Here is a 15,690-nt window from a genome sequence, read left to right as displayed (position 1 = left end):
TAAAAAAATGTCAGCAACCACATTGTCCAGTGGTGATATGCCTGGTTAATTTAGAAGTCTAGAGATGCATCATCTGTTGCCCAATTAAATTTACTTCACTCATTCAGGCATTTTCAGTTCATAGAGTTTGCATAGATTCACATGTTAATGGCACTTACATTTGGACAATTCCAGGCTCCTCCTGCGCCCGCTAGTTCACATATGGCCAATTCTGATACGTTTTGGATTCTTTTAAGCCATTGTACACAAATCTTTTCGTCTGTTACCCACGTTGTAGAGCTAAGGTAATAATCACTGAAAGAAAGAAGAACGTTTTGAGTATAGAATTCAAAGATAGCACAGAATTCTAGGAGTTCTCTGCTCGTATTCCTCATGCATAAAGTAAAAGTAATTAAGATGGACAGGTTTAATATTTGTAATGTTTGAATTTGAAAATTGTGGGCGGAGACATGATCCATTTAGCTCTAACATGATTTCATCCAAGGACATATAAACCAATATATAAAAATATAGGTTTAAAGGATGCAACACAACTCTGTTAAAGCAAAACATTTCTGCACACACACTTTGTGTCAAACATGTACAATAGCCTGGCTGATGAGGGCTGTTAGCCCAAAACCGGTCCCAGGATGCTTGTTCCGGTCCAGGGAAGACATGGCTTGGCAGTTCCGTCTGGACTGTTCCCATGAGGCACAGGGTCAGGACTGATTTGCATATAGCTGTGTCTGAACTGGGGTGGCAAAGTGAGCTAAAGAATGATGATGGATTCAGCCCAGATCTGTGACTGGGGGTGAGTGTTTGAAAAGTTTCAGCACTCCGTCCATCATCTCCTTGTGTTTTCCCAATAGTTAGAGGACCTGTGTATATGGATATGGTATACCACTTTACAAGGGACTTATATGTAAACTTAATATGCTAAACAAGTTTAAACAAATCATACCTGAGAAAGCACATGTACTTTAGCACTGATTAGCAGTGGTAAAGTGCCCAGAGTCCTAAAGCCAACAAAAAGAGGGACAGAAAAATATGAGATGGGAGGCAAATGGTTTGGAGATAACGCTGCAGAAAAGGCCGGATCAAACATTCCCTTTCTCCAGAGTGATGTACATGCTGGTCATTGGCCAGGCTCTCTCTATAGGGGATGAGGAGGGGAAGGTGGCAGAGGAGGTCAGGGGCTCCAGGCTGCAGTGGTGCTGCAGGTGCAGGTAAGGCTTACCTCTACATCAGTCCCGACTTCCCCCTCCTTGACACTTCCTACTCAGAAAGATTTTGGGGAATGGATACTTATTATTTAGAACTTAAGAACTGTAAAAGCCTCTTTGGGCCACCTAATGTGAGTAGGTTTTATGGGCTGAGCCCCACCTTAGAATGACAGGAGAGTTTAACTAGTAGCAGTTAAACTGATGAACCCATGGATTTTTGGAGTGGCCAGGTTGCCCCACAGATAAAAATAGCCTGATGGCAGCAGATTCAAACAACATCCCAGGACAGCAACAGGATATTATCACCCAAATGGTACGCTGCAATGAACTGTGGCAATAGCCCTGTTGCACATCTGGTGTAAGCTTGGACATAGGGTGGAAAAGTAGTGGATTTGAGAAGCAGATGCAAGTCCCACTGAGGGCATGAGTGCACTACTGGTTAGGGCTTCATAACTCTCTGAATGAATGAATGAATGAATGAATAAATGAATGAATGAATGAATGAATGAATGAATGAATGAATGAATGAATGAATGAATGAATGAATGGAGTCTTTTACCGTGCAACTTAGCCCAAGGGCATCAAGGCGCCAAACAGGTCATCCAATCTGTAGTCCGCTAAAGTGTGGTATTACAGGTATGCCTCAGAGAAGAGCTGAGTTTTTCATGCTTTGCGAAACAGAGCAAGGAAAGATTGCCCTGCAAGTTCGGGGGGAGCGAGTTCCATAGCCTGGGTGCCACCGAGGAGAAAGCTCTACCTCCCCATGTCGCTCTTACAAATCTGGGACCCGCAAGGAGATTTTTGTTAGAGGAGCGAAGAGCTCGACTGGGGGAGTAGGAGTGAACGAGCAACCTAATCCCCTCTGGGCCGGTACCATGAAACGCCCCACGGGCAAGACATAGAATATGGAAAGAGATCCTAGACTGAATGAGAAGCCAGTGTAGGTTTCTTCTGGCTAATGAGGTCGAGGTAAGCCTGGGTAGATTAAGGACCATCTTCGCCGCCGCAATCTGGACCATTTGCAAATGATGAATAAAGCTCTTATTTATACCCCCATAGAGGGCGTTCCAGTAGTCCAGTCTTGGGGAAACTAATGCCACAGTGGCTTGTTCCCGAGCATCGGGGTAAAGATAGTGAGCAATCTTTCTAAGAACCCTGATGATGCCGCAGCAGGTGGATACAGTCCTGCTGACCTAACGGTCAAAGGAAAGCGTGGTGTCCATTAGCACCCCAAGGTTCCTAGCAAACTGGCGGGGAGGGGGGCAATCCCCAAGTGAGGGCGGCCACCAGTCATTTGACCAGATATCCTGATTACCCCCGAAAATCAACACCTCCGTTTTCTCCCCATTTAGCTTCAGGAAGTTCTGTATCATCCATTGAGACACCGCCTCCATACAATTCCTGAAGTTTCAGGGCAGAATCCCTCACGGGCTGCGTGAGCAAGACCATTATTTGGGTGTCGTCAGCGTACGACAACACCTCAAGCCCAAAAGATCTAACTACCCTGGTAAGTGGGGCCACATAGATGTTAAACACTGTGGGGCTTAATGAAGAGCCCTGAGGGACCCCACAATGCACAGGCTTAGGGGGAGAAAGAAACTGGCCCAACTTCACCCTTTGTTCCCTTTGATTAAGAAAGGAAGCCAAAAGGCTTAGAGCAGGGACTCCGACCCCTATCTCCCTGAGACGAGTGACCAGAATAGATGGAGATAAGGTAAGATCAAGTAGGACCAGAAGGGTAGTATAGCCCTTATCGACCTGGGAGCGGATATCATTGACAACTACAGTGAGGGCGGATTCGGTGCTATGAGATCTCCTAAAGCCATGCTGGGAAACATCTAGCAGGACAGAGTCATCAAGAAAAGTGCTGAGGTGCCGATTAAGATGCGATTCCAACGTTTTTGCAGGGTCAGGAAGAAGTGAAATAGGTTGAAAATGTTTCAAAACCCCTGGATCCAAAGTGGGCTTCTTAAGAAGGGGTTTAACGACCGCCATCTTCCATGAAAGAGGAAAAACTTCCTCAGAAATCGCAGCATTCATACCCTCCATGAGGGGGGAATGGCCACTTCCCGACAGGCCTTCAAGACCTTGAGCGGGCAAGAGTCTAAAGGGGAGCCGGATTTGGTGTTATCAAGAAGCTGATTAGTCCATTCAGGAGTAAGGAGGGAGAAGTACAGGAGACTCGTAGAAGGTCCATAAGGCAGACACCCCACTGTAGGAAGGGCGGGGTGGTAGGAAATCCCAACTCAAGGTTCAGGTATTAGAGGGTGTCATAGATATCCACAATTTCTGAATGGAAAAATATCTAAATTTTATCACACAACTCCTGAGATTCCACTATGGGGTCAGCTGACTGAGGGGAGGAGAGGGAATCTATGATCTTAAAAAGGTCTCTAGGAGAATTAAGAGAAGCAGTCATATTAGCAAAGTGAGCCCTCTTTTCCTCCTTGATGGCTAGCTTATATTCTTTTAGGAGAAGTTTGTGTTGTTCCTTCTCCAAGGGGTCCAGCCGAGCCCGCCAGAACCTCTCCTGTTTACGGCACCCTTGCCTCAGCAGCCTAAGTCTGTCCAAAAACAAGGGGGCCGAGGGGCTCTTTCTTGCAGAGTAGTGCTGTTTAGAGGGGGCCAAGATGTCCAAGGCCTGTGGTTCGGCACATAGGAGAACTAATATAATGAGGCATTAGCTGAAGAGGCTGTTGAGTGACTAAGAAGGATCTTGTGGCTAATTCACTTCGGATACTTGGAGGCCGACTATCAGAGAGACCAGGGAGTTTCTGTCAGTTGAGTTCTCAAATAACAAATGACATATTGATGTTATCTGAAAGGGCAGGCAATGGGCAGAGAAGATACGTTTTCAAGTTGCAGGGAGCCGCCTATTTCTCAATATATAGAAAATTAAGGAAAAAAGAAAATCACAGTTTTTTTTAGCTAAAACCTTAGTAGTGACCACTGTGAAATGCCTGGGCCAGATTTACTAAGGGGTTGTGTTTCCCATACTTAGCGCAGGCGACGCATGCAATCCTTTAAGTAGGATTGACCATTCCACACAAGGTCACCTTGCATGCCTCTGCATGGTTTATTAAAGCTAAGTTAATGCACGGCAGAACATTTCACTGCTTTGTGTTGCCTTGTGGCTGGGAGGCATTCTGTGGGTGGAGTGTGGGCGTTCCCATGCATCCACCCCTGGATTTTAGCACATTGCCAGTTTTACAAGGCGTTGTAAATCTGGGAATACGTCAAAATGGTATGCTTCCTAGATCCAGGCGTAACGATTGTTACTTGATTTTTCCATATGTGATGCAACACACATAGAAAAAGGAAAATGTCTCTAAGAATTGTTTGTCTGTTGCTTCCTGCACAAAAACAATCCTTCCTGTAATACAGGTCCCTTGGCACCATGGCGTAAGTGTGACTCCATTGGTGATAGGCAGTACACAGTACGCCAATGCAGGGAGGCAGCAGAAATGTGCCATAACTTTGTACATTTGGCGTCTTTTTTATGTCACCCTTTGACGGAATGCAGCACAGCAAGTTGCCTTGCTGCTCTGCATTGCATGAAATGTTAGTAAATCTGCCCCAAATGTTTTGATTCAAAGGTGCTATCCATTGACATCCTGCTGAACAGGAAGAGGATTACTTGTGTGAAGATACTCATTGACTCATGGGCATTTTCCAAAATTGTGCTGGTCTCTTCATCATGCAAAGGAAGAGGAAGGATAAGAGGCTCAATAATATATCAAGAGGTAAACATTTGCAAATCTGTGCTTTTAGGGTACTTCAGGGTGGTGAAGAAATGGGATGCCTAGAGATAAAACGTACAACAATCTACTGGAAGGGAAGTGTTTAAGGGCCAAAAGCATGGCATCTCCCACCAAAGAAAACAGGGTACAGAAGGAATGGTCACCATGCATAAATGGTCTCCTAATGAGAGACATAAATTACAATAATAGTTTCCCCTGGGAGGAAAAAACTTGTTGTCAATTTTCTAATCTTTGAAAACACAGGACCTTTCCCCTTGGCATACATGCCAATAGACCTGATTCAGGTGGGAAACTCCTGATGTCTGAAGCCAAAAATTACTTTATTTGAGCTGTCTCCTGGCCTGAAACTGCCTCAGCTACAATTGAAATCATTGGGGTTAATATATTCCCTAATTGTTTTCAAAGTATCCCACTTGCCTGTATTAAAATGTTAAAATAACAATTGATGGACGGAATGCTGAGCAGTGACAAACATTCACCCCCAGTACAGAGATCTGGGCCTCAATCCATAATTCTTTTTCCCACCATTCAAGTTTAAACCCAGCCATATGCATATCAGAGGGGTTTGCCCAAGATGTGGGTCCCATGCTCACCATGTCACTGGATTCAAACTAGCCTGTCTGATGGAGGGTGATACCCACAAATGTTCCCAGGATGCTTGTTTCTGGTCCAGGGAGGACCTGGCTTGGCAGTTCAGGCTGGACTGTTCCCATTAGGAGCAGGCTCAAGACTGATTTGCATATGGCTGGGTCAAAACTGGGGAGGCATTGGTAGCAAAAGAACAATGAATTCAACCCAGATCTCTTGAATGAGAGGGAATGTTTGGTCGCAATTTGCGACCAGTATTTTTGCAACCAGTAAATAATTTTACAAATCAACTTATTTACTACCTAAGGTTAGTGGTTAGTCCATTGTTATTGGTTATTGATCATTATTGGGATTAGTCTTGTGTACTCAAGCAAACCATTCTTTGTGTTCATTCTAGCTTCTTCGTGGTTGAGTAAATTACTAAGAATTATGGAGTTGTGGGGAGAAACTGATCCCCCACACTTTAAATCCGACCCACAGTGTATTCAGGCTAGGTGGTGACATTAGAAGGATGTGCTTAAGGCAGTAAAGGGAGGAATCTGGGATTTTGACAACCTGGCTCAAAAGCCAGTAGAACTGTGCAACGGGTGTGCCATAGCTGTGGGTGCATATGTGTTTTGATATGATGTGATACTGATTTATGATTATTCATCACCTTCGCACCACGAAAAGCAACACAGGGCAAGGCACAACCTAGAATGCAATTTATCATGCCACACAAAGGCACACTGCTGGCCCTGTGTGGCTTGGTAATTTTGGTGTAACGTGAGGCAGCACAATTAGCTGCCTTGAGTTACACTGCACCAGGAAGGTGATACATGGGTGGAGCATGGGTGTTCCCATGCACCCACCATGTATTCTGAAGCATTCCCGTATTTATCAACACTGGTAGACCTGGAAATGTGTCAGAATCAATAGAAGCACAACGAGGAGAAATTTATTTATTTAAGTTCATTGTTTCATCTTTCTAAGTGTGCTCCATTGTGCCGCACACTTAGAAAGAGGAAAATGCCACTAAGAATTATTTTCATGCAGAAAGGTGTCCCTTCCTACACAAAAACTATCCTGCCTGTAACATAGGCGCAAGAATGCCTGCATTGGTGTGAGGCTGCACTGAATGCACCAGTGCAAAGAGAAACAGGAATGCGCCATGTGCCATATCTTCATAAATTTGAAACATTACTGCCCTCACTCTTTCATGCAGCACAGCAAGGTGTTTTGCTGCATTGTGTTGCATGAAAAAAACATCAATCTGGGCTTGCATGTTCATTCTGATCACTTTCATGTTGCAGACCAGATGTCATGTACATCAAAACAAAATTGGTTTGTTTATAAGGGGGGGACTTTCCCTTTTGGGGATGGAACCTTTAGTGATAGTGTGTAGACCAGGGGCCCGGCTAGCAACTATGCCTCTTTTTCCAGCTTCACCAAATATTTATAGCAGGTAGAGAGGGGCTGGGGGACTTCAGGAGAGGAGATAGAAAGAAAGAGAGAGATGAATGTTAGACCTGTCAGCCTTAGGGTGCACTTCCCACAAACATGCCTTACTTCTCCATTTTGCTGGACCTATTTTTGCTGGCCTTAGAGCTCTGAGAGATTTACCCCTGATAACCAGTGCCAAAGTGCATGTCCTCCCTCCTTAAAAGATAGTAATATTGGCTTATCCCCAATCGCCATATTTAATTTACTAGTAGTTGGGACATGCAATTCTTAAATCAAAAGGCAAGACCAACCAGTGGTTGCCGGCCTTGCGAGAATCAGCCATGCCATTCATGAGGAAGCATTTTTTTTTTTTTTTAGAAAAGATGGGCATGTGTGGTCTCATTTGTAAAACATGCATGTAACACAAGGAGACAATGTGCAACTCCCACACACACCCAGATTCACATTCTAACTCTTACGCCAAATTCGGGACAGTTAATCTTCATGGAGTACTGGGATGAGGGGAGCCTTGTAGTCAAACATTTAAGAAAACAGAGAAAAAGAAAACATTGTCACACCATGGGAGCAATTGGTATCAGCTGGGTTTTTTTTGAGTCGTATAAGCGCATCAGTATGCACACACAATTTGTCTTTTTTTGTCAAAGGTCTCTCCCTGCCATCAGGACCCACTTTTAAATCTCCATCCTCCCGATGTTGCGGTGTGGTGTGGCAGCTCAGTTTTGAAGACAAAAAAAAGAGTGCAAATGTATATAGCACTATAATTGTCTCTCTCATTACCCCTGCCCTATAATTGATATGGGTAGATTGTATGATTTTCTTGCCTTAGCCATTTAGTGCCTGCAGCCAGTCTCTGGTCACATGACTGGGTGCAGTTGGCAGTTGGGCTTGATGTATTTGACCTAGACAGCCACAAACAGTAGGAGCTTAGGTGTGACTGGGTATGCCATCACTGGCTTGATGGGAGGGAGGAGCTGGGCACAGCCTCACTTATACCTGCCTAGGCTGTGTCCTGTCTCCACACATAGGACCTAAAGCCCCTGCTTTGTCACGTCAGTCAGCTTAGAGTCAGGGCAGGGGAGGCAGGGAATTACATCCCCGTCAAAGACACGGTCTAGAAGCTTCTCCCACCTTCCAAACCAGGGCACCAGTGTATAAAAGAAGGACCTCAGATACCACTACTTCAGTACACTTCTGGACCTGTTGATGCTTTGCCAGGATGAAGAACTGCTGTGCTGCTGAAAGGATTGCTACTCTGCTGGACGGATACTCTGGAGGAGCTGCTGCCCTGCTGTGCTGACCTGCTGCCCTCTTGCCTGGAGAACAGGAACTGGACCTGCAACTTTATCTTGAACCCCCAACCCCAGAGTGACTAAAAGGGATAGTCTGTGGACCTCCTGATCTAAGCTTTAGAGACATAACAGGCTCCCCAACAGCTTCTGGACAAGTCTTCAGTGAATTTCTGACCTCCAAGAGATGTTTCTCAAGTCCTGGACCTTTAGTGTGGCTACTGAGCTCTTAAATTCATGCTTATGTGCTCTTCGAGACAGAGTATGGACCCGTTCGCCCCGGAACTGCACCACTCGCACTGAAAATCAGCATGAGCCCCTACAAGCCCCCTCTTCCCCCTGCAAGCATGGATCGCCTGTGGTGGACCTCCAAAGTGAAGTACCAGCCCGCCCATCTGCGATGCCTGACCTACACCTTGCAACAGGCTGACCACTGCCATCGACTCTCTCCTAGATCCCAGCGAATTTCATCCACGCAAATGAGACTCTTGACACAAAACTTAACCTTCAGCTGGACTAATCTGGGACTCCATGGTGGTCGGCCTGAAATTTTGATTCTGACTGGGTTCAGTGCGACCAGATAGCTGCGATTGATGCTTAATGCTTTTATGTGCTATTTTGCAGTTTATTCTTTAAAAAACATAACTCCGGTTCTACTGATCGGATTTTTGTTGTTTTGGTTTTGTTTTATTTATTAAATTCAGAGCTATTTTTCTAACTTGGTGTTGGATCCTTTTTCCGTGGTGTTTTCACTGCTTTATTGTTTGAAGTGCTTCACAAATAAGGTACACTTTGCCTCTAAGTTAAGCCTGACTGCCCTGTGCCAACACAGATCAGTTCAGCCCTGCCAAGTACCAGGCATTAGACTAACGAATTTTGGTGTGGTGGTATGCATTACCACTAGAAAATGCAAAGTCATGCATTTATAGCTCCTCCTGAAGTTGCTGACAAATGAGAGGCAGGAATGCTGCTGTTATCACTCACTGATCAAAGCACGGACCACGCGCTGCTCTGGCAGCTACAGAGTGGGTGACAGACTGCACTATAATGACTGTGCTGTGCAACTGCACTGCTCTGCTCCAGCAGTGTTAAACTATTCATTTGTAAAGCTCACATGAATGAAATCTAATCTGCCAGGAGGTGGGTCCAGTCACACCAGCCAGGCTGGGCTCAGCTGCACTCTCGCTGGCTGCAGAACTGAGGTGGTATTCGCTACATTGTCCATTTGCCGCTCAAGACAGAACTTAAGTCACTAGTGGGCTGTGCGAGCAGGCAACAGTTAGGTTTCTAAGTTAGTGTTGCTGCTCGTACTGCCACCCGTACCACCTGTACCTCTCATCATGATGCCCTGAGACCGGACTAGGCTGCTGTAGACTCATCGTCATCACAGCCATGGAGCTCAAAGTGACTCTCAGCCTCAGGTCTATAGACAAAAGAAATGAACATTAAATATTTAATTTTAGCAGCCTGAACCTCAGAACCGATCACATCCTCGGGCTCCGGTGGGCTGCTTTGGGCGGCTTCGGGCATGATTCTGAATGCCGCTGGATTCACAGAATTTCAAGTTGCACAGACGTTCTGTCTCTTGGACCACTGCAACCATTTGCTAGCCGAATCTATAAATTATGGAGCCCATTACGCCACCGGTGCATCACTTTTTTTTAGATGCAGCAGCAGCACAGCGTGCATGCCCATATTTACGAGACCACGTAAAGTCACCCTGTGTGACTTTTTATGGCTTTGTAAATACGGGCCCCTTTCACGCATCACTCTGTACTAAATGGGTGTTCTATGGTATTGCTGTGGGTGTTCCATGCAACATCCATCAAGCCTGACATATTCCTAGTTTTACAAAGTGTTGTAACCTGGGAATGCTTTAGAATTCTTTGCCTCCCTAGGAGAGGCGTAGGAGCGGCGCAACGAGGAGTAGTATTTTTTTTCTCCTAGTTTTTTGCTCTTTCTATGTGTGCTGCACTTTGCAGCACACATAGAAGGTGCAAGTTGCCTTTACTGATTGTTTCTGTGCAGGATGGCACAAGGGCATCTGCATTGGCGCACAGCTGCACTTTGTGCACCAATGGAGGAGAGAAGGACAAGAATGCATCATATCTTGTAGATTTGGTGCATTCCTACCCTTTCATTTTGATGCACTGCAGTGCAGCAGGAAGGCTTGCTGTGTTGCAGTGCACCTAAACATAGCAAATGAGGCCCTATGTTTTTGGAACTGGAGTATGTCAAAATGAGCTACTTTCAATTTAGCTGATCTGGGACAGACCTGTGGCTTTCTGCAAATGTTTTTTAAAATCCATGCTCTTGTGTTTACAATCAGAAAGCAGATGTCTGTGCAGGGGCTCCTGCTGTTCCTGGCTCCCCATTCCATTCATGAAATTGCCCATTTTTGGATACAGATCACCCCCTACTCTCTCATTGTGCTTCACTGCACCGGTCTGATGCGACGCCCTTCACTATTTCATCGAATACACAAACTTCTGCTTGCACACTTTGCAGCTCTTTACAATCACTTATTTTTACATCAGACGTGTTCACAGAAGTGTTCACCGTCTCCTTCTCTTTTGCTAACTCATGTTTTCATGTTTTGGGGCTTCTGAATTCATACAATGCTAAAAGAAACAAGAGGTAATCTTACTTTGATCATACATAATCTATGTCTAGCATTTTAAGTGACATGTTTTTGTTTTGGACAAATATGTAACCTTTAATCGCAGGTCCCTGTTATTATAAAAGCTGTAGTTAAAACTGGCTTCAGTAACGCCACATCAATTACAGTCTACTGAGACCATTGTTATTACAAAAGACGATCAGTAGAGCACATATGAGTGTATTGTGGTAATATTTGAGAGTCTAGGTAACAAAATACCTCTCTGCGAGCTTTAATGAGATGTAAAAGAAATCCACCTATATTATATCCCTAGTCTCTTTTATCATATTTTATATTTTCCTATTAAACTGATCAGGCCTATTGCCCACAGTAAAATTGCTTTTATTTATTTTAGAGAGCTAGAAGTTGAGCTAACGTCTTTTGAATTTGTTTTAGTCTGTGTGCCTCAGCCTCTCACTCTTATGAAGTCTGCCTGGTGATGCCGTAGGATGGATTGCACCCCGAGTCAGCTGACTGTAGTGACTGAGGGCCTCATTTATGAAAAGTGACGCATCGCTGCGTGAAAACAGCGATGTGTCACTTTTCATTGCGCCCTCCTCGCTACACCAATGATGTATCATATTTACAGTATGACGCATCATTGCGCAAGGAGTTACAGATACGTCAGTATTTCTGACATATCTGTATGGCGCAAAAGGGACGCATTGCTGGAGTGTGTCACAAAAGTGACGCAACTCCAGCAATGTGTCCTTTCACATGGGGCAAGCCCCATGTGAAAGGGCCTGCGCCAATCTTACGCCTGCTGTGAGGCAAGCGTAAGAAATTGACGCATTTGTGTCCTAGAAGTGGCGCAGTGAAATCTCATAGATTTCACTGCGTCACTTCAATGGCCCTCTCTTGTGTCAGAACGTCCCCCTGCATACATTATACCTGGTGCAGGTATAATGTAGCATTTACCTGGATGCGTCACTTTGTAAATATGGTGCAACAAGGCACATTTTTTACGCTGCTGGTGCATCACAAAAGTGACGCACCAGCGGCGTAAAAGTGACGCACAGACTCATAAATGAGGCCCCAAGAATTTATGATAATTTATTAGCAGGCAGCTGGGATCATCCCGCTGTGGTCTCACGCATCCTATTTGGTACAGTCGGTTCTCTCAGCGCCCTTTCATTTCTGGTGCTTTCCAGCACTTTTAAGATCTTCTTAGATCTTCTTAGAGTTTCCTGTTGCTCAAATGGGTGTAGTTTCTGCTATTTATGTTTCCCTCGTCTTCATTGCTTGATTTTGCTTGTGAGAAAGCGCCACTGATATTCGTTGAATGTCACTTATAATTACACTGACATTAAGAAAATGTCACACATAAGCAATCTGAAACCTTGACAGTATGTTAATTTGGAGTGTGCTTCTGTCTAACCCTGACAAGGATTGTGGTTGCTACTTAACCAGGGCTCACACCCCAGTCAGCTATTCAACAAATTTCTAACAATGAAGGAGAGTGTAGGAAGGGATCAGGCTGGTGTCAACATTTTTGCCAGGGCTGTTTTGAGTCTCTGTTCGGCCTAATTATCTGTTGAGCAGGAGTTGCTCGCTCTACCCGCCATACTGTACCTGCTGCCATCTTCATATATTTATGTTTCCACATCTTCATCTTCGACGCAATCATTCTGCACCCGTCTGATAGTCAATACCAGCTGCATAATAGCAAGTAATTTAGAGATACGTGGGAGCTACAGTGTAATGGCCCTCTCTGCATATAATGATATTGTTACGAATTTCTCTGTTTATCATGATCTACTGAATACAATACGTTCTCAATCTTTCTGTGGATTACATCTGAAAACAGCTAAAAGTTGTACTGCATGTAATTAAACCTTTGTACACTAGAGGGTAGTATGCAACAGAATAATATATTTAGGTAGTTTTAAGCTATTTGCAGGAGGAATCTCTCCGCGATTACAAAACACCGGGGGCAGATTTACAAGCCACTTCCTCCACTTTTGCCTCTTTTTTAACATAGAAAAAGTGACGTTGGAGTGGCGCTAGGTGCTTGTAAATAAGCCCCACCGTCGCTATGTACTTTTATACATACAGTGCATGTGATTTCAGATTGCACGAACGATCAATTAATAAACAGCTCTTTATTGAAATTGTCACTGTAGGATGGTTAGAATTAGAGAAGCGATACACATGTCCAACTGCTGTAAATTGTAAATAGAGCCACCCCAATTAGTTTGATATCATTTTAAGCCTCCAATATAGAAAATGACATAAAAGAAATACGGTCGTTGCCTCCGATTAGCACACTGTTAAAGTCATCAGGGCAGATTTACAAGCCCCTTGCGCCCCTTTTGCGTCACTTTTCCCATGTTAAAAGGGCCGCAAAAGTGGCGCAAGGGGCTTGTCTATCTACCCCAACGTATTTCTAGGTTACTATTTAGTAAATAAGGATTAAACCAAGATATTTATACTTCTGTGTCGCTTTTACGCGCATAACATTACTTTCGCAAGGAGTTTGCAGTACGCATAACATTTCCAAAAGTATCGGTCCATCTGCTTGTGCATGAGTAATGCAATTTGCTTCTGTCCGAAATATCTGGTGGCCTTAATATAATGGACGTAACAATTTTTATTCCCTTTTACAGTTAACAATTCTTTCCCCCCACATATCTTTCAGACCCGGGTGTGACGGATGTAGCTGGGCGGCAGTCCTGTTTAGTCTGCCTCGGACCCGGAAGGTGCACGCACGACATCCTCTGGCCAGGCGTGGCCAGAGGGGATAGAATAAAATGGCGTTGACCGCACATGGTCACACTGCCGTACCCTCAGGCCACCCTCGCCCGAAACTCTCCAACTGACACCGCCGACACCAACACCGCTGCCCGTAACCGCAGGCAATGGACCAACGACTGCGCCAACACTCTCACCCGATCAAGAAACGCTCAAATAGACGCACCAACAGAAAATCATTCTGGTTCACCGTCAAGCTCCAGGCATCCAAGCAGACCTGCCGAAGACTCGAGAGGAAGTGACACCACGAACAGACACCGGACAACAAGGCAGCCCACAAGAACGCCATCCACAGGCACCACCAACTCATCCGAACCGCCAAAAGGGCCTCCTTCAAGGAATGCATCGTCAACAAAGCACATATCAGCAAAGAGCTCTTCAACGTTGCGAAGGAACTCTCCAACCCCAGCTCCAACTCCAGCGACATCCTGCCATCGCATGACCTTTGCGACTCCGTAGCCACCTTCTTCCACCGCAAGATCGCCGACATCCACGACAGCTCCGACAACCAGGCCCCTGACAGACACCAAAACCTTAGCCACACTGCCCCCGGCCACACAGACCTTCTACTCTCCTGGACCCACGTCAATGATGAAGACACCATCAAAATCATGAACACCATCCACTCCAGCTCACAATCCGACCCCTGCCCACACCACATCTTCAACAAAGCAAGCTCCATCATCGCACCAAACCTCAGGAGGATCATCAGCAACTCCTTCGAGACCGCCACCTTCCCAGAGAGCTGAAAGCACGCCCTACTCAAGAAACCCAAGGAAGACCCTAAGGACCTCAAGAACATTCGGCCCACCTACCTACTCCCATTCCTGGCGAAAGTCATCGAGAAGATTGTCAACAGGCAGCTGATACGCTTCCTCGAGGAGAACAAAGCTCTGGACTCACCTCAATCTGGATTCCGCAGCAACCACAGCCCTGAAACTGCCCTCATCACCACCACCGACATCAGAACCCTGCTGGACAACGGCAAAACCGCAGCCCTCATCCTCTTGGACCTCTCACCGCCTTCGACACCGTCTGCCACCACACTCTATGCACACGCCTCCACAACGCAGGGATCCACAACAAAGCCCTAGACAGGACAACCTACTGCCTCACCGGCAGAACCCAGAGTGTCCGCCTCCCCCATTGTGATCTGAAGCCACCCGGATCATATGCAGTGTACCCCATGGATCATCCCTCAGCCCGACACTTTCAACGTCTACATGGCACTGCTCGCCAACATCGTCCGATCGCACAACCTCAACATCATCTTATACGCCGACAACAACCAGCTGATCCTCTCCCTCACCAAGGCCCCCAACACCGCCAAAACCAACCTCCTCAAAGGAATGAAGGCTGTCGCCGAATGGATGAAGAACAGCTGCCTGAAACTGAACTTGGACAAGATGGATGTCCTCGGCTCCACCCCCTCCGCCTGGGACGACTCCTGGTGGCCCGCCACACTAGGAGCTGCATCGACTCCCACCGACCATGCACGCAACCTGGGGTCCATCCTTGACTCTTCACTATCAATGATCCATTAAGTCAACGCTGTATCATCCTCCTGCTTCAACACCCTCCGCATGCTCCACAAGACCTACAGATTGATCCCCACTGGAACCAGAAGGACGGTTACCCAGGCCCTCATCAGTAGCAGACTGGACTACGGCAATGCCCTATACATGGGAACCACAGCCAAACTCCAGAAATGACTACAATGCTTACAGAACGCCTCTGCATGCCTCATCCTCAACATCCCCTTCAACAGCCACATCACAGCCCACCTGAGAGACCTGCACTAGTTCCTCGTCAACAAGAGGATCACCTTCAAGCTCCTCACTCACGCTCACAAGGCACTCCACAACACTGGACCAGCATACCTCAACAAACGACTTACCTTCTACACCCCGAACCACCAGCTCTGCTCCGCTGACCTCACCCTCGCCACTGTCCCACGCATCCACAGAACGACCGCCAGTGGCAGATCTTTCTCCCATCTC

The 15,690-nt window shown here is 46.0% G+C and overlaps 1 protein-coding gene across 4 annotated transcripts in view; it reads right to left on the bottom strand.

Moving 5' to 3' along the window:
- Window positions 1-15,690, bottom strand: part of LOC147731545 (dipeptidyl peptidase 4-like) — a 688,588-nt gene that overhangs the window by 186,486 nt on the left and 486,412 nt on the right. For all 4 annotated transcript variants that reach the window (XM_086956608.1, XM_086956609.1, XM_086956611.1 and 1 more), the window contains one exon: window positions 159-294. In XM_086956608.1, the coding sequence (XP_086812734.1) occupies window positions 159-294 (136 nt within the window). The remainder of the gene's footprint in view (window positions 1-158; window positions 295-15,690) is intronic.

The sequence above is a fragment of the Lissotriton vulgaris genome, chromosome 2_1 (genome assembly GCF_964263255.1).
Source record: "Lissotriton vulgaris chromosome 2_1, aLisVul1.2, whole genome shotgun sequence".
NCBI classification, from domain to species: domain Eukaryota; kingdom Metazoa; phylum Chordata; class Amphibia; order Caudata; family Salamandridae; genus Lissotriton; species Lissotriton vulgaris.
This window is presented reverse-complemented; position numbering and strand designations above follow the sequence as displayed.